Consider the following 25,578-nt stretch of genomic DNA (forward strand, 5'->3'; position numbering starts at 1 on the left):
TTCTAGAAAGTAATCAAACAACATCCACAACAGAAACAGAGCACTTTAGAAACTTAGCAAAGGGAAAGTACACTTACCAGTTCATGCAGAAGTATCTAACACTAATTTACGCTGATATCATCGTACCTTAAGAAAGTTAGGTCCTTATAACTTCCTTAAGGTAGTCTAATCAAAAGTTTCTGCAACAAAACTGCATCCTTAGCACGGACGACATTTAAAAGTTTATTTCATCTTTGATGCCTCGACGCTTCGATCTAATTGCTACGAGGTTGTTAGAGATTTGTTTGAAAACTTCCATTAAACGTTCGTGTTAAACTTATCTTTATTACAAAGTGTTATGAATCGAATCAAAATGTAGCCATCCAATAGACACTAGCGGTAAATTGATTTATCTCTCCAGCCTTTCAGTCAGCGACGAGAGCCGCTATTGATATTACCTTTACTAAACGCAAAAATTTATCAGAAAAATCATACTTCTAGACATGTGTTTTTTTATAGAGTTGTCATAAAATGATAATTTAAGACAGCCATCCTAAAATTTATTATCTTTTTAGGCTTTATTAATAATTGTAAAACAAAATCAAGACGAAACAACTTACTATACTATACTATTATAAAATGACTATGTGAGAGGACAGTGACATTTTTTTTATTATTTTTTATAAACCATTACTTTATTATGCATTAATAATTCTGGGATCCATCGTCAGCATACTGCACAACTTTCATCGATCTTGCTCAAAACTCGTTTCGATTCTAACAAAGCTGTCAACAGACATCATCTCTACTCGCACAATACAATTATAGAAATTACCGTTACAAGAACCAACTAAGTAATTATTTTCTACAGAACGGGTCTAGATCAGGGTCTTGATTCGAGAATGGGATCAAATGACAATAATTTTCTATCAAACATAAAAAAATCACGCCAACCGGTCGAAAGCACGGAGTTATCATACCCATTACAACCCATAGTATCGAAGTATCATTATAGTAACAAAACTAAAAAAGTCGAGTTAAGAACTATCTTCGTTTTTTGGGAACATCGTTCAAAAAGTCCCTACGATCATTTTAATATGAGCAGTAGAATTAAACGATGCTGCTAATTTTAGTTGTTTAATCAAACAATTTTTTTATTAACCAATTTCCTTATTTTCTTTGGACAACGTTCAGAAAATCGTGAAGTTAATCATAGTTTCATATCGATTATAAATATCACACATTTGTTTTAACTTTTTACACTAGCTCTGGCCCTTACTGTTTCTACAGTATCTTTTATCTGGATATAGAAGTACCAAAGCTTCTGTAAAAACACCGTTAACTGATCCATAATCAGCTCGGTTATTCGTTTAACACCGATCCCATTAACGCCTGAGCTTATCTTTGTTACATTTGCAAGTTTCCCATTCAGAATCCAAGTCGGTCATGGGAACGAATTTCTTTAAACTTTCAGTTGCAGCTCGCGATCGCTGCGGCAACTTTCTTTGGTTTGGTTAAACTTCGTCAAGTTGAGAAGCCGAGTTACATTGTTTTTCACTGATCTTGCAAGCTTTGCGGGTTATCGAGTCTTTTCTCTAGGAAATTCTGGATTGGAGTTTAAATTATGTACCTGTATTTTTAACAATTTATGATTTAGATACTTATACAACGACTTTTTGTTGATCATGTAAGTACAATATAAATTAAATTTTAAATTTAACAATGCTTCGATCCTCTTTTTTATTCGCTTGAAACACATTCGAGTACAATCGAATCGCAATTAAATTGCCATGGAGAACTTGTGTGATGGAATGTTTTCGTTAGCAACCATCATCAGGTACACAATCCATGCACGGTTCTTTTAAGATTGCAATTTAGTATTTGTACAATACGAATTTTGTCACATTGATAATTGGAATGGAACGACTGTCGATTGAATCGTAATGGTGTATCACTTTACTAAAATAGCAGACTTGGCAGGAGCTACGTTCGCAAAGAATGACAACACAAACAGACACTTTGAATTTAAACACGTCATTTTTGCGTCGGGGTGAAATACTTTAATTATAATACATTAAAAAATATATATAATTCTATAAATCTCTTTGTTCTTAGGAACATATTTTAATTATTATATTATTATATTAGTGTATAAGTTGTTTGGAAAAAAATAAAATAAAATAAAATAAAAATAAAATAAAAAAATTATGTCTTAGCGTTAACCGTCACAGAGTTGCCGATTTTGCGACTTAAAAGAAAGACAAACAGACAAACATACTTTCGCATTTATAATATAAGTAAGGTTAAAGAGGATATTTTAAGACTCTACTAAATTATGGATCATAAGGTAGGTCAAATAATTGAAATAAATAACAATGTTTCAACGTAATACTTAACTTTACTTTACAATATTGTACCCTTATCTTTACCAAGAGGACATCCTTCTTTTTATCACGGCCGAGGCAATACTCATTATGATAAAAAACTTGAAGAACAAAACCTAGTTTCTTCAAACAAATCAGATTGAAATCCCGTTCAAACGAAGCCCGTTGAACAAGAACTAAATCTTACAATATTATAACTTTTAACATCCTCACAATTTGTATAGCGGAGTTTGTCAAAGCACTCTGCCTTTGCAGCCATTGGACTGTAAACTTTAAGGAGCTAAAGGTAGTTCAATTGTTAGCAATATGAAATGGTTTCTAACTGGGAAAAGGACATCTCGAACTGCGATCGCATATCAAAACTTGGTCTTTATATTTTCTTCGAGAATTGCTACTTAGTTAACAAATTTATAACGATTGGTGATATTTAATATTTACCAAACTATACTACAAATCATATTATAATACTATACTGTTTATACTAATAACATGAAAGCGATGCATGCGATGCAAGTGATGCATGTGTACAGTGGTGGCTCAGCTCAGAACCTCGGACTTCAAAATCGATAAGTCCAGGTTCGAGACCGGGCGAGCGTGCAGGAAATAAATTGATTTTTCAATTTATCTGCGCATGTAGATAACATCACCACTGCTTAAAACGGTGAAGGAAAACATCGTGAAGAAACCGGCATACCCGAGAATCAAAAAAGTTCGACGACATTTGACATCTGCCTATATCAGTACTAACTTTCCGCCCCCAGCTTCGTCCACGTATTCGAAACAAAAGATTAAAACATTTACCCGCATAGTTCCCCATTCCGCGAGATTTCCGCAATAACATTTATCCTATGCTCTTTCGCTAGTCTCACACTATATTTGTGTCAAATTCAATCAAATTGGTTAAGTTATATTGGCGTCAAAGCGTAACAAATAAACTTACATTCTCATTTATAAGCTAAGTAACATTAAGTATAACATATAACGACGAATTGTACCAACGCTAATAACAAATAGGCTATCAACGTGTTGACTAATTGGACATTGATTATTAAGGTCAAATTAAACGTTCACTCGCCCAATAAAGAATCCAACACGAATAACTATTGTGAACACTCTCTTCCACAATGGAGCTTTCGTAGCGTACGACTTACATTGAAGTAACAAGCCGCTATTGTCTCAATTCAATTGGATTACATAATGCAATGGAATGCTAATAAAAACTGAAACACTTGATTATCTTAATAAATCTGCACATTTAGTTTTTTGTTAAAGACAATTATTTATTCAAATAGTGAAAAATGTATTTTCGATAACACATTAACAAGAAAATATGACTACGATTCTTATTTAAATGTTGAAAAATTTAATGGACAGAGAGACAAAAAATGCATTTTTCTTGAAAATTCTAATCGTTTTGTTAACAGAAATAAAAGTAATTACCATATATAATACACAATTGGAAAAAGCATTAATTTTAATATTGCTTTTTAAATTGGCAATCATTTTTACATAGTTTTTACACATACCTTGCGTAACCACTTTTTACCAACAAAGCTGGTTGTAAAACTTTATTATCAAGTTGAAACCACAGAATGACACCAAAAGCAAAATGTATCGACATGCTTGCTGCTATATCTCGTAACATACATTAAACACGCGGGCACAGACGGACAGGCAGATTTGTAAACATGCTACGCTAGTGTTGAGTTGAAATTGGGATAATAGAGTTTCACAATTACCTACGTACACGAGTTTTTATGTTCAAGTGCCGTGTAACTAATTTTTTAATTATGCGTCTAACACAATCCACTATTTTATACAAAATGTCATTGAAAGCATAATTCTTTTTCTACATATCTCTATAACCAACTACACTTGAAAAGATCATCCTTTCAATAAAATTTTCAGTGTAAGTTGAAATTAAACGTATACAGTATTTGGTATTTACCGTCAATTATGACCAATAAAGGTTCAAATATGCATTAAAACAGATTAAACGTTAAATTTGCGGCGATATTACCATTTGCGTGAAATTTCGAAAATTTGTACTGATCGGTTCTGGGAAATGAAACGGATTCGATATAAAATGATCATTTCAATATCCACTTAGTGTGAAGCAAAATTGAACGTTCATTTTATTTTCGTAATAATCACCAATAAAACATTTGAAACAGGTTAATTCATTACTCAAATTTAACAAATACAGTTTGAAAAATGGCCGCATAAATGTAGTTTTCAAATTTCGAAGAGTTTGTTTCGAATGTTTCAGAAACTTCGAATTCGAATCGTAAAGCGCTCCAAACGCGCTTTCGCTGACTCGCAAATTGCCGGTTTTGCTATCCAACCATTTACATGAAACTATATTAAAGTCCATTCAATAAAATTCCCCTTTTACCGATGTCGCTATTCTATTTCAAGCTTGTTAAATCAACAAGCTGAACGAGGCCCAGTGAGCCTAGTCTGTCAACACGCTTATTGGGGATTCAAATGTACTAAAAATAAACATTGTAGGAAATAGTTCGTGCTTCAAACAGAATTCATTGTATTATTGGCAGCCTTTGTATTATCATATTTATTATGCCATCTATTTAACTGAACTTTGAAAAGGACGCTCTGAGATTGGTAAACATAAAACAGACGCTTTCAACAATATAATCATTGCTTGTTGTTATGAACTTTATTATGGGATTCTCTTTCATTTACAAGCTTTGTCTTAAAACTTGTTTATAACCTATAATGTACTAGGTTTATGGGTTTAATGTTATTTGTATTACATATATAATTTGGCCTCTCGTAGTAATAAATGTAAGGATTAACATTCGTAAATAAATTGAACCCGTAATTGAAATAAGAGAGATCGCAAATAAAGGGTATTTTTGAACAACTTTCCTTATGACTTATTCAATAGATACATATAATCTAACCTTAATAATACTCCTCTGTTACGCTTAAAAACACTAAAACGGGCAATTGATATATTAGTAACAAAGCAGTAGGTGAGAAAATTTCAAGTGAATCCGTGATATCCATTTTCAAAGCGCTACAATAAAGCACAAGAGTGCAATTTCAGTGCAAAGTCATTGAAATTGAATAGCTAAGACGCAACCTTTCGATTTCTGGTAAGATACGTAAAAATTTATAAAAAATTTATCGAATGTATATTTTCAATGTATGAGTAATAAACAAGTTTTGTTTTTATTACTTATTCATTTTCCAATAAAAATTAACTTACAACTTAAAAATGTTTCATATATTAATTATTCTCATCTAACTTCATCCAAGTGTTATTTATGAAAACAAGTTGTAGCAAATTCAAGGGAAATGCAGCGGTAATGAATTTTCCTTGCCTCGTTAAGACTCACAATGAAGTTATGTAATAACCACGCGGCTGCAGTCGTAGCGTCGTGCTTGCTTTCTGAGTAGGCGAATCAGTGGAGACATTGCAGTATATTTTATTTAAATACACGATATTCTCGTTCCTTACTTTTTAAATTATTGAATCGTGTATTGGTTAAATTGCTATGGAGCTTTGTGAAGTAAGGCAAGCACACATTTACACGGTCACTCTTGCATTCACGTGATAACGTCGGCACTAGGTCTCATGTAGTGGAAAGTGTCGATCGTGTGCAGGTCTAGCGCCTTGTGTCGCCGATCGTCGTGTTTTTGTTTTTTATAAATAATGTGTGTATAAAAAAATGTTTAAAATTATTAATTAACTAAATATCGTGGTATAATTTTCTTACCGTTTACGAATTTTATATAAAAGAAAAAATATTTTAAATGCATTCAAATTAAACTCGTGCCTCTATACTCGTAACAGTGAAAAGGAGTATACCCTTTTACTGATTTTTTTTTATTTTTTAATATTATTTTACCTTTTCAAAACTCAGGCATAAAATAATTATGTTTGGTTTTTTTAGCCGTACTACAAATATTCGCACTCTGCATTCGATATATGTGTTGTAAAACTCCTTCAAGTCTTATGTTTTAAGTCTTACTTATAACTTATTTATTTCATATTGTGTGTTCGTGATAGAAGAGTTTCACCTCACGCCTACGATTGATAGTACCATATATTATGACTTAAAAATAATCTATAATGCAATTAATTTGTTCCAGGTCGCTGCCAAAACTATACAACCAAGAAGAAGAGCAAGGCAAGCCGCCGCAAGGCGGTGTTGTCACCTTTGAGCCGATACAGCATGATCATGACTTTTGCGAGAGAGTCGTGATCAATGTAAGTCAAATTTTTTATTAATACTCTAGTAACTATCGGTTCGATAATACGTAATATGTGTGTTAACTCCTTCGGTGTGAATAAAATGAATGCAATCGGTCAAATGCAACGGATTCTAAAAACGATAATTGATAAGATGGTTTATTAATAAAAATCTACGTTCCTAAGTGATCATCTTCAATTCTCTTGAATAAATTGTGTCCGAATTGAGAAAAAACACTATCGGTACATGCTTTTGTGAGTATTTTAATTATCATCGGTCAAATTATTTTCATAAATTTATATGAAAGCTTAGCTTTCCGACCGCGACTTTGTTAGCGACATTGAAGGAATATTAACATATAATCATAATCATTTCGAACGCACTTTTGTTAATTCGAGTAAGCTACGAAGAATAAAGCTTAATGCTGTAGATAATTTAGAAAATATATCACATTTTGCGATACTCTATTCGTATACGAACTACCCTAACGAAAAATAAACATAAAAGAATATAAAATATACTAGTGGTCCGCCCCAGCTGCGTTGCGATAAAGAATATTTGATAAGCGGTCCAGTGGTTCGAGTTTTAATCTCAGTACATTAGCGCATTCAAACAAATATACTCCACAACTTTATATTATTACTAGATTTCCGCCAGCGGCTTACCGTGTGTCCTTTCTCGGATCTGAAACTCAAGTAGTTCCTAGGAATCACGCGCTCAAATAAACAAAAAGTCCTTTATTTTATTCTATAATAATAAGGACAATGAAATTAAGACCAACACTAGTTAAGTGTGATAAACAGTTGTGATATTGTTACCCGACACTGACAATTTCTCCCGGAAAAGGGGAAAGAGATGAAACACTGGTTCATAACGTTAATGGTTTCTGCACGGAGGCCCAGTTGAATATTGCAGGCGTCACACTACGGCATTGTTGTCGTTAATTGTTGGCGGACAATGTAATATAACGAAATTACACTTTCATTTTCACAATATCATGATAAATGTTGTATGTACGTTATAATATTTAAAAAGATATTTGCGTCAGTTTATATCAGCTCTTCTACTATGTATTGAGTACGGTTTATATAGTGCAGGTTTATATATTAAGCTTTCCGCCCCCTGCTTCGCGTGGTCAAAGAAACAGAGACAGACCCTCGGTTTTACTCGTATATTTCCAGTTGCGGCAAGACGTCCGGTATAAAAACTATTTACGTCTCAAACTATCATTATACCAAATTTCATTAGATCCGTCAAGTGGCTTATAACGAAGGAGGTTCTCCATTCGATTTTTGTTTTGTACTCTTTATGGGTTTCGAGAGCGTCATGGGTTTCAACCGACTGGCGTGATTCTTTTTTCTTATTGAAATTATTTTCATTTGGTCCCAATTTAAAATCGAGAGTGCTACTTCCCCCCAAGGACGTCAGTGACAATTTTTGTGAAACATCATTATTTAAAACAGACCTTCTTTATATTAAAGTTCTTAATTTTTTTTAATTATGTTTTTATATCACCCAACACCACTACCAGCCTAAATCGCGGATTATTTTTTGTACATATATACTACATTTTATAAATGTGTCTATAGCAGTCAAAGTCTACACTTACAGCTGTATTGTCAAATCCACAAAGTACGTTTTACACCCTGATAATTACCAAAAGCAATGAAACAAGACCAAGCGCGTGCGCAGTCAGTGTCCTCAATTGTGGAGGTGTTAACTACCTACCGCCGATGTTTATAGACCAGTTCTAAAAGCAAGTGTTCGAATGAGATGTAGGGGATCTGAAATGCTAAATATTTTATGAAGTTAAACTTTCTTCTCCCTTCTAGTTCGATTAGCTTTCCCTAGATAAAGTCTCACGTCTACGTCTTTCTCTAGATAAAGTCTCACGTCTACGTCCACCCAGTATAAGTTATTAATTGGTCTCAAAATGGAATCGAAGTCAAAGCCACTTAGCTATTGCGTTCTGACCACATTATTTGCAAAATTGAAAAAATTTAAGAACTCATTTTGTCATTTATCATTTATATGTATGAACATTGTAAATTGTTTATGACGCGTTTTGTACCTTTATGTTTGCATGTAACCGATTCCTTTAGATTTGATTTTGACCAACTTTTAACGGACGGGTTTAAATCAAAGTTTGTATCAACATTTTTTTGAAAAAAAGAACGTGTAGAATGCGCGTATTCTACAGTGGCGTTATTATAAAAAAATGATACAGATCAGAAGTGTTTGTACGTCAGATACAATCGTAGGTACAGAGAGTCAATAATGTCTAATATTATGCTTGTATTGTTGTATAATAAACAATCATAGTTTACTATTTGATGCAATTATAAACAAGGGGCATAGTTTGTGTTATAATGACGCGAATAATTACTGTGTTACGTTTTTTATTCGATCACAATTCACGATGTTACTGTTGAATAAATAAGTCATATACGCCATATATATTTAGCACAGAATCATGAAGGTTCGCTCGAGAAGCACAGGGATCTTTTTGGAAGAAAAACTACAAACAATAAATAAAAAAGGGAGAAACAAATGTATTCTCTCCTAAGAACGATCGGTAATCCATATTCTTGGGTCAGAACCGGCAACCGAATCGACGCTCTGTTGACCACCACCCATGCACATTTGCCCGCTTTTAATGAGTGAAGGATAAGGAAAATATTGATGACAGGAAAAGGAAATGAACTGAGAAGGGTGCGGAGAGGATACAAACCTCCATACTTTTCAGATTTGAACTAGAACATTGCTAAATAATTTGATACTTACATAGAGGTAGAAAAAGGGCATTGAATCTCATTGTACGAATACTGATAATGATCTACCTTCCGAGAGGTCACATCATTATAATCTGATAGCTACCTCGTATCCCAGCAAATTGCGGCTTTAATTATAATGATAATATTATCGTTATTTCACTCAATTTTAACCTTAAATTTGTTATAATTTCGTATCAGTGTTACGAAAAACATTGCTTTTTCTTGTTTTACGTCATAGCGGGCAACTGAATTGGTGGTTCGTCTGATGGTAAGCGATCAACTTCGCTCATGAACATTCGCAGAGGTAGTGCCTCTGCAAATGCGCTGCTCGCTTAGGATTGATGAGTGGAAACAAGGAATGAACTGAGAAGGGTCAGGAAAAGGAAGCGGGCCTTCGACTCCCACACTACAGTACGAAATGTAACTTGCTAGAAGTAATACACCGGATTCTTCCAAAAACCTTAGGTTGTCATTGCTTATTGCACTAATATTTTTTTAATACCTTTACAAACACAAATCTTACGTTGCAAATATAAAAGGAATTTCGTTCTAAAGCGATTATTAGAAAATCGGAAATGAAAAGTACTGTCAAAGCCTACAACCATTCCCCTCATGGCTATCTTTGTATTTGCTAAAAAATGTATGAATTAGTTGACCCAGAATACTGCACTGGGCGCGGTTTTAGTACCCAGTAAAGAATATCATGTCATGAACATTTTTGAATTGTGGCGTATTTTAAAAAATGTGAGCATAGTACAAGAACTTCGTATGGTTTGATACTAAACCCAGAAATATATATCAACGTTAACTGAGATATCTTCTAATATCTATCCTCAAAATCAATCATGCTTCATACACCGCGATGTTGATTATATCGTTTTACTCATCCATATCTATGATATAAACACTAGATTTATTTTTTGCATCGCGAAATTTGAACTGGAGTCGTCTCTATGAAAAGGGTACAATCTGTATTTATTTCTAGAATTATCAACTTTTCCAACCCGAGTTTAAATCGCTAACCCATTACCACACTAACACTTCGTAAAAACAATAAACATCTAACTAATTATTCAGTCATAACGTATAGCGACATTCAATTCCAGACGTAAACTCCTGATAAACGCGATCCATTTATTATAAGTCGCAAAATATTCGATTATAGTATTCATTAGCTAATAAATGCTTGAAGCCAATCTATCGGTAAATTCTAGATTAATCAAGTTTGACGAAAGTGGGTCAGTTGTGTACAAAGTGAGCAAACGTGTCAACAGCCAGCGCCGCGGCCGGGGAAAATTGATAAAAATATGAAAATTCCACTGATTAATATGTTATCCCATTTAACATTTTTATGAAGCGTTTGTTGTGTCTATTATTATTTATTAAACCGCTCGCGGTTGCCAACGTACCTGGGAGCGGTTTTAAAAATTAATTCTTAATTAAAAGCGCTCGTTTCTTTGAAAATAATAGACAATCTGTCTTTTTTAATATTAACTATCTGGCTTTGTTGGAAATTTTCTTGGTTTTCGTTGTCACTGGTATGCAGCAATGTTTTATATAAATAACGTTATTTTGCTATGATGTTATACGTTATTTCAAGTAGCTTTTACTACGTTTTTATCGGATTTTTAAACTTTAATAATAACTTAATAATAAGACCTAAATTTATTTATTCTAACACAACAAAGTCACATTAATTTAGTACTATACTTGTAAAAAAAAAAAATTAATATATAGTGTTGCGAGATACTGGTGCCTGAAATAAGTTTCAAACGAACCTAAGGTCCAAGTCACCAGCCGCTCCCGTGAACTGATAAGAAACAATATAATATTGACATAGTGGAGCAGTTCACTTATCGACTGTAACTTACATCGTGGAATAACCGATTCAATATAATAATCTAAATTTAAAACTCATAGATTGTGCACAATATAGTAGCATGCTTTAACTCAAATACTATACAAAATACTTAATATCTTCCTGTTCTCATTTAATAATTAAAAAAAACCCATATTAACCCTGTGGTTAGTATCACGTTCAGATCAAAGATAAAAATCTATAGGTACTTCGTGTGAAGAAGTTCGGAGCACGCTCACAGAAAAGTGTCCACTACAATAGCTGTCGATATCACATACCTGTTGATACTCTTAACCCTTTGATGAACCTTTCAATAGAGCATCAAGATCTTATAAGGTTGATGGGATTGATTGAAGATCGAATAACTTGCTGTAAAGGGTGAGAGATAAAATTCGGTTGAGGCTCCCTAAGGAGGAAATCAAGTCGTTTCCACTGATACTCTTGAATTTTTTTCATGATTTCCTTCAAGGAAATCATGAATTGAATTGAGGGCAAGGAAAATGGGGCATATGCACTATACATTTATGATCGATTTTATTTATGGACAAGCCTTCTGTGTCCTGCAAGACAGAATTTTTTTTTGTTGTCAGTCTCTACCATAAATCAAAATCAGGCTCCTTTAGTTATCTTATACATGAAAATTTTGGCAGTTAAATTTCAAGACTGACCAGCGGTCCACCGGCTTCGCCCGTGGTACAAATATAGCCTATGGTACTGAGGGATTGACCGCCTCCTTGGTACAGTGGTTAACGCGTGAGCGTAGAACCGAAGGGTCCTGGGTTCAATTCCCGGTGGGGACGCACAAAAAAAAAAAAATGTCTCGGTCTGGCAGGACACAGAAGGCTGATCACCTACTTGTCCGTAAAGAAAATCGATCAGTGAAACAGATGTACATCATCTGCCCCATACCCCACTAGGGGACACGGGACTTCACACACTGAGGGATTACGTACTTATCCAACGGTAAAAGAATTTTTGATCGGTCCAGAAGATCCAGTGAGAAGCGCAAAACAAAGTAACTCTTCCGTTTTTTTCTTATTATATTTAGTATAGGAGCATATTCAACGATATAATATGTATGCCGCTTTTCTGGTCCAATAGCAAAATAATAGATAAATTAATTATTTAAATAGATTTATTTAAATTGATTTTATAATAAATCTTATCTCATCCAAGGAAATGAGTTAATTTTCCATGACAGACATTTGACAACGATAGCTAAGTCAAATTCATCTATCGTAACAATGATACTAGAATATTATTTAGAATTTCTATCTTCATAAACAGGAAGTTAACCGAACGGAATTGTACTCCAAAAGCCTTTGTTGCTACCTTAAATAGACGACGCGAACTTGTCTTGCCACCAGACATATTTCTCGAACCGTTGGATTGACAAAGGAACACGACTGGCTTTCGAGTTCAAAATTATAGACATAACTTCATTTTCGTGAAATCTCTCAATTCAGTACTCGATTTACAAAAGTTTGAGACGAGCTGCGCGAACTTGCGCAAAACTCTCGCCGGTTTTGTCTTTTCAACGAAAATTATTACTTGAAAAGTCCTCGACTTCATAACTTCGAGATGCATTTATGCCATTCGTCATTTAGTTCTCTTAAAAGTCTATTTGCATTTCTACACAGTTAGTTTTTGTTTCGCGACTCTCGCGGTGATAAATGGAGCATATCGTTATATAATCATTGAACATCAAATAAATATTATCATTCGTGTACTTGAGCGTAGGTTTGCACATTATTTGTGACAAGCCGTTCAAAACACACTACGCACTTAAAAACATCTCTGAACTCAATTCAGCAAACGAAATTCGTGTCAGTTATTCCGATGCCTCATACTTGAGGAGCCGAGATTAAAAGACTGAATTTAGATGGCTTAAAATATCGCTTTATAAATAGTTGAACTTGCTTTCAGTGATCCCGGTGGATGTTGGTACATTTCTCGATGACTGCGCTGTCATGGCCAGAGCCACTATTACAACCAATTATATGTTTTGCAGCGCTGTAGATCCCCTAATGGGTCACGCCGGTATCGTAACTACGCTAGGAAGATTTGATTCAGAATCTGAAACAACCTCAGGTTGGCCATAAATAAAATTTATTACACGAACATAACAAACAGGCATTTATTGTGTTATAAAGATCTGTACAATAAAATACAACATGCCATCGACCGCTAAATGAAACGCAATATTAAAATTTAATTCTGTTTTCTAGTGTCAATTCACGGTTTCAAATTAAGATTGTATAAAATTATAGGTAAATTATAAAAAAACAGCGACGGGCATAATTATGTAGGAATTTCATGGAAATTTGTCTTCAAGTCACATTTCTCCTCCTTGCTCCAATTGACTGAATTTAACGGAATCTGAAATACAAAAATTTACCAAACGGTCCGTCCCAGAAAGCATAATAAACTCATTAGTAACAAAATACATTATTTCTAGACAAACTGCGGGAGGTCGCTCACAAAACGCCACGTAGTAAACGCACACGTCAATAACAACTTATAAAAAAGTTTAAAATCAGGAAACATTCGCGGTCACATTAACAGCGTTCCCGTCAGCGTATTAATTATAAAATGTTTTCATAAAAGCGTTACTCGAGCGACTGCAACGCACCTCGCGCCCTTGGTGAATACACAATAAAATGTATTTTTAGCTCAGTACATTGCCAACCGCGGAGCAACAGCCGCGCAGAAAGAAATACCGCGTCGGGAACCGCTGCTTTCCTCGTAAATTACATTTATGTTTCTGCGCGTGCATTCGCTACACTAGTAAACACTCGGCTTACTCTTAAGGGTGATCACACAACATTTAAATTGTCACGAAATAAACAAATCGCGTCTGCTTCGCGTCAATCTAAACATAGCGGCGAATCAATCAGGCTATGATGTAACTGGAGTCTCCGGAGTGTGATCCATCAAGAGATCGTCTCGCAGGCGAATAAATGTCAACGATTCTGTTTAATATTACCCACTTAGGCGACATGACGGAGCGATAAATCCGTCCCCGCGTAGACGTTACGTTACGGCTGACAGTCTATCGTCGCAGCATGCCACGACAGCGCTGGGCTGTGGGCAACGCACGTGTGACGTCACCACTTATGTGGCTATTTTGACATCCTAGGTTAGGATCTATACTGTAGACTTTGTTGTTTAAACACAATCTCGATGTTCAAATATTCTTTCGATCTATTCAAATCTATATATATAAAATTCTCGTGTCACAGTTTTCGTTGCCATACTCCTCCGAAACGGCTTGACCGATTCCTCTGAAATTTGGTAAGCATATTGGGTAGGTCTGAGAATCGGCCAACATCTATTTTTTATCCCGATATTCCTATGGGATACGGACTTACGCGGGTGAAACCGCGGGGTGCAGCTAGTTCTTTATAATTTAACAAAATGTATTTGTCGTGAAGCTGTGCGTCCGATATTTGTTGCCAATTTGTGGCTAATGTGTGTTTAACTTCTACAACATATATATGTACACATAAAGAATAAATAAAGAGATTCTTGGTATGAATCTATTTGGACAAAAAAAAATATAATATAAATTTTGAGTGTTCGAGTCGTGGACGATTCCGGCGAGGTACCACAGCCCTACAGAAAATCGGCGTGAAATAGGAGAATACCATTGTGAGTCGTTCGGTGAGTGAGGGAGCCGGAGACTCGTATCCTTTTCCTTACCCTTCCGAGTCCATACGACTATTGATTTAGCAATAAATGACGTAATAATGAAAATGTTTGAATGATGTATCAATGATCGACCGATTTAATGATATTTCAATAATAATCTTGAACTAAATTTTTATACAATGTATACATGATAGTATTATATAAAAGAGTCGTTTTAGTTACACTATTTACCTATAACAAAAGAACGGCTGGACCGATTTGGTTGGAAATTGGTACAGAGATAGTTTGGCACTCGATAAAGAACATAGGATAGTTTCAGGCGTCTATCTTTTCCTTCGACTACGCGAGCGATACCGCTGGCGAAAAGCTAGTTAAATATATGAATCGTATTAAATAACACCAAGTCCAATCAAGGTCCCTTAGCCATTCTCATTATAAAGAAATATACAGACTACAAGACCACAAATATATGCAATTTCCCATCTCATTTAAGAACTCAGATATAAAATCGTTTATCCAATCGTTGGACCAAATTTAAAACATTAAATGTAAACCGCAATAGCTGCAACCGCTCTTTCACACGATGCCTTAATTAATCGGACCGAAATTCATTAAGCTCTGATAAAACGCGCTTTAATTGGTCGGTGATTTACAAAGTTTATTTCACAGTCTTTAGCTGTACCTTGGTGAAGTTATGTAACTGTTTTATATAACACTAATTGGTGATTATTTGGTGTTTATCCTGACCTTAGTTAGGAACTAGTTGCCAGAAATCGTGCGAGATATAAATGTAAGAATAGCGGTTATAGATAAAGATTATTTGACATAAATATATAAAAAATAAATATGAGTGGAATGCAGTTGCTATTTGCAAATAAACATTATACGTTACATGTGGTATATAATATAATACTTCGATATATTTAAAACGATCAATTGTTTTTTTCTGTATGTTTATATGTATGTATACTATATGCATATAAATTAGAGAGCCATTCCTTCAATCCCGTTGTCAATGCATTTCATATTCCTCCACTCTGAAAAGCGAGTATCGCATTTGTAGAGGCCCCTAAAGTGTGCATGCCACCGCCCATACACACTTTAGAGGCCTCTATCCTTTGCTTGGAGATCTTTTCCATCAAATAAACCTCGAGCTCGGTTACTTGATATGCAAAAAATTGTTATGTTTTGTAACGTAACTCGCTTGCATAGAGAAACTGTGTTGCGACTATACTGCCGCCTAAATAATAATAATAAAAGCCCGCAGGGCACCTTGTGGCGAGGTGACGGGGAGTAGCGCCCCCGCGGTCCTTAGTTCTCCCGGGGGAGGTCCCTGTCCTCACCTCCGGACTGTCTCGGTGGCAGTTCGGAGTGAACAATGACGAGGTTCAGGATCCCCCACCTCTGGCTTGCCTTAATTGGCCGTCCAGAGTGGAGATGCAAGAGCTATACGCTCGGGGGTGGAAGTGTCTAATGGCGTAATAGCGGGGAAACCCAATCCGGGCCTGCGGGCCCGCGATGGTGAAACCGGTGCCGCACCTCTCTACACCCCTAGCCAGTCAGCTGGTGTTGCCCCCTTGTTGCCATTTTAGGTAACTTTTTTGGGAGCCCATCGACCGAACTGGCAAGTCACCGTCTGCCACTCATTTTCAATTTTTCGAAGTTGAAAAGGCAGACGCCCATAGTTTCCCATAGACCCAATCTACCAATCCATCGAACACCCCCTTTCCATAGCCCAGTTTTGTTCCGTTCCATTTTTTTTTTGCAATAGTCCTACATCGGCCGCGGACTACCCAGGGCTGTATCTCTATAGTGCAGTCATGGGCAGGCTGCGGCTGGTGTCCCACAACACATTAAATTCTCTAAAGGCCCTCTGCGTGTTGGATCTGTGTCCCCACGTAAGCCTTCCAAAAGACCGGGTGCTTTCCTTCTGGAGGTACCCGAGTATTATGGAGAATAAAATAATAATTAACAATAATTTATTTATCAAAACACTTTGTTACATATATGTAAATTAAGAACCCTTGCTCCCACACTAGGATTCCCTGTTAATGAAATGGTCCGCTTGTAAACAAATCCAAATTATCAATAAATAATAATTACAATACTGCTTCGTTTGGTACTAAACACTAAATAGCATATATAATAATAACATGATCAATTAAGACATTAAAATTTTCATCAACTCCATGCTTATTATAAATGCGATAGTAACTGTATCTGACTGCCTTGAATTGAATTGAATAAATTTTAGTGCAAAGAGTTTGTAATCCGATTAAGGACATGGGATAGTAGACCTTGTAAATCGTACGGCAACGAAAACTATGCGGGGAGAACGCCGGGACTATGTATTTTTTACTTTTGAATACACAGTGCGCGGAATGCTAGTTTAAATAAAACAAAATTTAACAGCCACGTATCCACAGAATAAACAATGCATGTTTTACTTCCTCCTCTTATATGCTAAAGCACGCTTCATGTGTTTTCATGCTACGCTTAGCCCTGACATGCACACCCCCAAATAGATTTATAATAAGGTCAGATTGACTGTGTCATACACAATTTTGTACACGCCGTCCTTGTCTATTAATAGGAAAATGAAGATGGGTTATGAATGAAAATAGTTATTGTTTTAGGAGATTTATTAAAGAACACTTCTGGAGGTCCTTGCACTGAATATATTAAAACTGTTTGCATCATTACTAATCTAAGCTAACCACTAGGCCATAGCGGTGATGACGTGCAATTTATACATTTAAAGGACGGTAAGCTTTATTTTGAATATTTATCGCAGTGAAGTGAAAAAGTTTATTAAAGTGTCATAATTTTATAATAAGATTTATCCACGATTTTTCTTTTTTATTTCGTTTTTTTGGTTTCCCGACTACATTACTTTTAAGGAATGTCGGGAAACCTATAAATTGACATGGTCTTCCACTTTGGCTGTTTTATTTGCATATTTAGAAGAAAAATACATTAAATTACAATATTTCAATAACTATCTACTGAATTTTTTTACCGACTGGTTTTGACAGCATAAAAGATGTAAGTTTCACTTCCGCTGTCATTCCGCTGCATTGTCCATATACAACAAATAGTTATTTTGTACGTAGCTTCGAATGTTCCGTATGATTCGAATTTGGAGCAAAACTTGTAGAAGAATTATTAATTTATTTTATACATCTGTTTGTATACTAGAAAGCCGTGTTACTTACACCATCTAAAGCTCGTGAATAGCTGAACGGATAATGTTGTTTCACTGTATTTGGATAACTTGAAAATTAAAAAACTACAAAACAAAGTTACGAACACAATCGTAGAATACAATTAAATACCAATATTTAAATTACGATTCATGTTGATGAAAAGAAGATCGTGTAGTTACATTAAAGAAGCAGAATATTTATTTTTAACAAGAAATTATATTCCTCCATATTGTAAGATGTAGACCAAATTTAAAGGGAACCACCCGGAAGGCAACAGCCTTCGAATAATAAAATAATGTTCAAAATTTATTATTTTATTAAGCCAAAAAACCCGGGAGGCAACAGCCTTAGAATAATAAAAACATGTTCAAAATCTCCTACTTTTCTTAAGTCGTTTAAAAAATACAAGATCGATAAATAATTTTAGAAGTAGACATAATTTTGTGCACTCACTATTTCATTGAAGCCACATTTACGACGCGCAAATGTAACAGGCATGCGAACATGAAACGTTCATAACCACGTGGTCGCGGACGATTTATTTTATTGACCAATACAAAATACCTTGCGTACATTAAACACCACCTAAGTACTGTATTTTCTTAGATGTAATGTCATAAAGTTAGAGCATGTAAGCAGCTGATGCGATTACTCACTCCTAAAACATACTACATCGAATAAAAAACGTATTGCATTAAATTATATCTCGATGATAAAGCATGAAATGCACAAGTTATAATATTGACAGCAAATTATTGAAAGAACAACTATAGAGTTCCTTGCCGATTCGTCTCGGTAGAAGCGACGCCGAATCGGTGGTATTTAAACTATTTATAAGCACTTAATTTATAAACAACTAAAGTTTACACGAACAAAAAAATGCAAAGTTTGCGTTACAATTTTAAATCGTTTCATGGTTTGTAACTAACGTATATTAGACAATTACCGAGTACCGCGGGCTATTTTTTTTTATCTCGGAGCCATGTCGAGACAAGCGGCTAGTGTTTATTATTTGTGATTGATTTAAATGCCTTGTTATTAATCGAACATAATACCAATCAATTTAGGTCGTATAAATTAATTTAACAGCATGAAAACAGCTGCCTTGTTAATGATATTGCTTTAGTTAACAATGCAAATGTAGAAAATAGTTATTTCCGTCATCATTTAATTAGACCTGAGCTAGTCTATTCTAGTTTAGTCGGGTTAAAACAAAGGCTTTCAAATATCCATCCTTCAAAGTAATAATATAGGAACCTTAGTTTGGAATATTTCACTGCGGAATATTTTACATCCATTTTGCAAGAAGCATCTTGATATTCACATTTATTATTACTCATTATTAGTATGTTTGTATGTTCAAGTGATTTATAGTTGATTTGTTAACGTATTTTTCCTTACGTTAAGAAAACAATTTTACGCTGAGAAAGACGGTTGGTATCGTAATGCAAGCTGAGTCATTAAGGCCGATGGTGCGTGATGGTATATAACAAATACATATATCCGTAAGTTCGTTTCGGATATTACGAACGCAACGGAACTGCCGTGTCACCTAGTGTTCGAAGTTCAAGTTTAAATTTTAAATTCATTCAAAATACTTGCGGCATTCAATATATCTTTCCTGTTGATGTGAGTATGAATATAAATATTATACTTAATTTTTAATGCCGAAATCAACGAATCGAATTGGGTGCCGCTCAGGGATCACGGTCATACAGAACAGTGAAAGAATTTTTGAACCCCAGTAGTTTTTGAGATGAACGCGTTCAAACAAGAACATATCCTTTTATCTTTATACTATTAATGTAGATATCAAGAGGTTGATGGCTTAAATAGTTACTCCTTCTAAAAAAAAACTGACAAATTTATATAAGTCTATGTTCGTATAATTAGTAGTTAAATTAATACGAGGCTCGAGCCTAAATTATTACTGTTTGGCGCGCTTTTAGAGAATTTTAATGTATTTTAAAGAAATTCTGAACGCCAGGGCCTATTATTCGTTCATTATTACACTCGTAAATCGGATATAACTCAACATCATCTGCAGCAAACTTTTATGCTACAATAGTTGATGAAATTTAAATCCCCCAAATGCAATAAAAACATTCTAAATACGTATAACTCTCTCATTATTTAAACATCATGTTTGCCATTTTTCATTTCACTTAAAAATATATTCGGAATCCACCGAAACATCTAGAAACTGTAATCACGATAAATAATTAGAAATTATCGTTGCGAATTTTTTACAGCTGTAATATAGTCGGCGTGGCGCATGATTAATGATTGAAATAAAATTGTGCCGTTTACTACAGATTTCCGCATTTAATAGCTTATGTAAGATCGAATTTTATTGACGCATCCGTTAATCTTAATTGAATTATAATTATATGTGACGTCGCTTTATATCGTTTTATGTGAAATCTTGTGCTACTAATAAATGATTTATACATTCTTGTACATGAATTACATGTTTTTCTTCGCTATTAGAGCCTTTTTCGCCAATATACAGTCGTTCTAACAGGATGATCGACCGTACAAAGATATAGTAATTAATATTAGGAACAGAAACAAATGTGTAAAAACTGTTAACCGAAATAAGGACGTTTAATAATTACTTATAAATGTGTTCTTATAAGTTTAAAAACGCGATGGTGCGGGTATAGTTAGGTATCGTAAGTCAATATTATCTCTTTATCACCAACCAACGTGATATTACGCAGTAATCTAACTTCAGTAGATGGTCTGAGTTTGGTTCGTACTCGATTATACTTCCATATACATATAAGTGCTTCAGCTAACTAGCTAGATAACTTTATCCTATTATATAGGTGTTTCCAGCGGATTGGCTTGGTTCCCATTGGAATGGGAAGTGTCACCGCCGTAAAAAGTACCCTAGTATTTTCTCATTAACCTCTCTCCTCATCTATAGACTCGAAAATCATACAAAAAAATTGCATTGCAAGGTGAAGAAAGAACAAATAAAAGTACTTCCGCGTTTATAATATAGCAGTTGGAAATAGAAAGGATAAAAAAATTAAGATAGCATTATAAACAATTCAGGTGAACATTGCACCAAATCAAAATCAAAAGGATGATTCAAGAAATACAATCCTGAATATAGTTCCTTGCTGCAACAGTTTATTTGGTAAATAGCGTTAAAATTAGAAGGCTCTATTATTTTTAACCAATTTACTTTAAAATCTCATAACGTGGGACGGCCAAGGATGCAGAATAGATACATAATTAATTAAACATCCATATTTCCTAGGAATACGCACTACACTTTATATTATGATATGAAACATGTAGTTACATTAAATACATTATTCATAGTACAAACTAAAATGTAGATGCTTTCAAAGCGCTGTACCAAATAAACCGACAATGAACTTCAAAATGTATTGATTAGAGATTAGATGCGCCATTGCACTAATCAACTGCATTCGATGCATTTAGCGTATAACGTCTCGAATTATATCTCTCTATGGATCATACTAGCTGCCCGCTTGGCGATGCGCGGTATTTAAAGAAGTATACGTGAAAAAATATCAAAGATTATAAATACTTTATAAAATTTCGATCATACTAAAAATACTTAAATATGATTAAGATAGCCCTAGCTTATCTCGCAAATACATTCTTCATATTTAATTTTTTCAGATTTTTCATGACAATAAGTTTCAATAAATCAAAACTCACACATATATGCGACATTGTATCGTGATAACACTACTGAGAGATGCAGTCGATTTTGTTTTTGAAACACTGAATAATTACAGAAGCCTTTTAACAAAAAATATTCATAAATAAAGCAGAAGCCACGGATAACAAGCCAGTATCAATGACACTAGCATCGCTTTAATTGAGTCAGTGGAGTTAACGCGTATTAAAATTCGTTGGAGCGCGTCTCGCTATTCAGATAGTGTATGATGTAGCATATTAATATCACGGTCGTAGAGCCTTTAGAATGTTGAAAGTCAAATGGACATTGGATGTGATGAACCAATTTATGGAATCATGTATCAAACACAAACTGACGGAACTATCAACGCACCTCCCAAGTTAGTGAACCGATCGGGCTGAAATTTGGCTTGCAGGTAGCTACTATAACGTTGTTTCTTCCCACAAGTGGTAAAAAAGGGGATGCAAATTTTGTACCATGTAAATTGATTTAGACAATACCACGAAGCTGCGGGCAACAGCTAGTATCATCATCAAAATGATGAATACAATACAAAATAATAATATTTTAACCTACGGTGCTCATAAACATACTAAGGTATTAACGTCCCCCACAAGCACGCTATCACGTGACAATAATCCTTATATCTTTCATTTCCATTGTATTGGCAACAAGGAAAACGACAATATTATGAAAACATAACAATACCACAGAAAGCTTCTCTCATATTCGACATTTAAGTATATTCCATTTACAATATTCATTCCCTTAAATTAATGTGGATCATCTGACTGGCTTATTGTGAAAAAATATCTGTTTCTTGACATATAAAAAAGTACGAAAGGCGAAAGTAACGCTGTCCTATTTATCTGTCTCTCCTTCGCCAAAACTTTTCAACTGATTTGGATGAAATTGGTGAAGGTAGTTTGAGAGCCGAGAATCCTACGGGTAAATTATGCAAAAACTCCCGAACTGTCCATCTTTGTCTTTGACGTAGGTGAAGCTAGTCAGGGAGCTAGTATTGTATTCTATTGTAATCTCGCTCATTGAACGATAAACAAGGTAAATCTGCAAGCGACTTGCTTACATTTTGTTCTTGTGTCCTGCATTGTACACATGTAAATAGACAACCGTTGCAGCTCCGGGATTCAATTATACAAACAATGTTAATCACTCCCTTTATGGTGCATCTGTAGTTTGTGTTTTAGTCTCCTGTTTGTATTTACCACCAGTTAGTATGTCTCTTTAACAAATACGTTCACTGTTTTATTCGGTTTGAAATCTGAAAGCATATCAAAAATTAATACGTAGATGAGAAAGTTAGTGTTATATAAATCGGTAAACATGTATACTTTAACAATATGAAAGTGAAGAGTTAGTTTGTTAGTTTGAACGTGCATATATCTGAAATTTACCGACCGCTAGTTGGTATATACAATAGATCAAAATAAATATTGCAAAGCAATATCCATTTTTGCAATAGCCAAGCTTTAACTGCATACCTGGGTGTAAGAGCTTATAGAAATTGATCCTCGATTTTTATCCGTTATTCACATATCACAGGAAAACGCTCCGTAGAAATGAATGCATATTCACAACAAAACCATTTTTCCAGCATATTTCAGGTTTTCACTGTATCCCACGTGTACTCAGTAAAAAGTTTAGCGACTGAAGCGTTCCCGTTCTAATGAATGACTCGAACGAAACAAATATAGGTCGTTTTAAAGCGTAAATTTTATTAAAATTCACTCAAATATTATCTTAATCTATACTAATATTATAAAGCTGAAGAGTTTGTTTGAACGCACTAATCTCAGGAACAACTGGTCCGATTTGAAAAATTATTTCAGTGTTAGATAGCCCATTTATTGAGGAATGCTATATATGTACCACGGGCGAGGCCTGGGCGACCGTTAGTTTAAAATATAATCTTAATATTTAATGATGGCATAACTATTTTATATTCAACAATTAACCAACGGAGAAATTTCTCGATTAAATGATATCAGTATTGATACAACAATATTATCTAAATACTTAAATTGTTTCAAAGGAACAATATCGTCATCCTCCACATCCAATTTCTGAATATGAAACACCGATGATTTAAAATTATTGTATATTTTTAATACCTTAGTATGTTATTAAGCTGCAGTAGTGTCCATAAATAAAACCTCTTACGCAATACGTACTTGAGGCGATATAAATCCATACGCTCCTGTTAATCACCATGACGTGTCAGGAGCAAACATCCAAAAGAGCAAATATTCAATTTGACATTGCGATTTCACGCAAACACCCGCATAATCTGATGAGTAAATAAATGAAATCCATCGTTCAAATCATCTATCAATAAAAGCTTCCCCATTCGGCCACCTGTTCGTAAATGGTAAGTACATGTGTTGATTGCTGCCACTCGACCGTGTGTACTTGCTTTAAATCATGTTTAATTGGCCCGTTTCGCACTGTTTCACTGATTATTTACAACCGACCATTGCTTTGTCTTTGTTTGAAATATGGCGCTTCAATCTTCACGCTACTCAAGTGGGTTTACGTTCATTAGTAGTCTCGTGTTGGAATAGATAAAGCTTTCTCAGTGAGCGAATAGTCGTAGCGTTGGCTAAATAAAAAGTAGTAGGCACAAAATTGTATTATAGCAGAGAAGGCTTAGAAATGGATGTATTTTCACTACTGTTTCGTTTATATGGAAAAGTGTAAACAAACCAGCTGTATAGAATTTCACCTCGTAATTTATTATAAAATTTTTCTACGAATCTACGTCCAATCGTATCACATTTAAGACTATTTGATAGTCTACGAGACTTCGTGGAAATACTACCACTGGAAAGCAAAATAAAATTTGAAGTCTTGTTAACTTCAAAAATATATCTATGTTAATATGTTAAAATAAATCTATGTAAAATTGTTGAAAAATTCATTCGGTACCTATTTTAGAATACCAATGTAGTGAAGCATTGAAATTACATTTCCACTCTCGTATTTCCTTAATTTCATTCATATTTCGCAACATCTCGACGAGGATAACGAAAAAGATGGAACGCAACCTTTCATATATTCTGTGTTTTTGCAGCGAACCCGGATAATTTTATATTTATATAAACAATATTTATCCTTTGTTTTTAGCATTTCTTTTTTTCTATGTTTTTATAAGTCCACAAAACAACCTCTCATGTTTACAATTGTCCCAGAGGATTTGATAGAAGCACTACGCTAGTAAAGCAACATCAGAATTCATCATTTGATCCCGTAACCGACCTGCAATAGGCCGATAAATTGACTCCCGTTTATTATGCTAACGTTACAGGTGATTATTTAATAAACGTAACAATATGTAATCATGCTAACGAGTAGCTCGTGGAGCTGACAGTGCCATTAGCAAAATAATTAATTGATTGTTACATTGGATAATAGATTAACCGATTGACCGCTCACTGAAGCTACACAATTTATGGGTGACATGTATCTATTGATTTAAAGACGTGTTGTTTTCCTGTACATGTTCTGACATAGCGATTTGTTATTTCACATGTACAAATGATACCGGATATTTCGATGTTGTTGAAGTGGGTACACAGACAATAATTATATTATGGTAGCGTTTACAGGCCGCATGGATGGAATGCTAGTGGATATGAGGATGCTTCAGTTGGCAATTGGTCACAAACCGACTGGACAGGTTAGATTCTAATTTGTCAACTTGAGTCTGTTGTTTCTAACCGTTAGAAACAATCGTAATTGGAATGTCAAATTATACAATCGCGTAGTTGGATTCCGTGTAGTACGTGAAAGACCAAACTTAT

General features: G+C 34.6%; 1 protein-coding gene across 7 annotated transcripts in view; it reads left to right on the plus strand.

Annotated features, from left to right (window-relative positions):
- Nucleotides 1–25,578, plus strand: part of LOC119835536 (potassium voltage-gated channel protein Shaker) — a 272,460-nt gene that overhangs the window by 225,229 nt on the left and 21,653 nt on the right. For all 7 annotated transcript variants that reach the window (XR_005288058.1, XM_038360428.1, XM_038360425.1 and 4 more), the window contains one exon: nucleotides 6,483–6,600. Coding sequence is in view for 6 of the 7 variants with exons in the window: in XM_038360428.1 (XP_038216356.1) it covers nucleotides 6,483–6,600 (118 nt within the window). In the remaining variant the exon portion in view is untranslated. The remainder of the gene's footprint in view (nucleotides 1–6,482; nucleotides 6,601–25,578) is intronic.

This window comes from Zerene cesonia, chromosome Z (assembly GCF_012273895.1).
Source record: "Zerene cesonia ecotype Mississippi chromosome Z, Zerene_cesonia_1.1, whole genome shotgun sequence".
NCBI classification, from domain to species: domain Eukaryota; kingdom Metazoa; phylum Arthropoda; class Insecta; order Lepidoptera; family Pieridae; genus Zerene; species Zerene cesonia.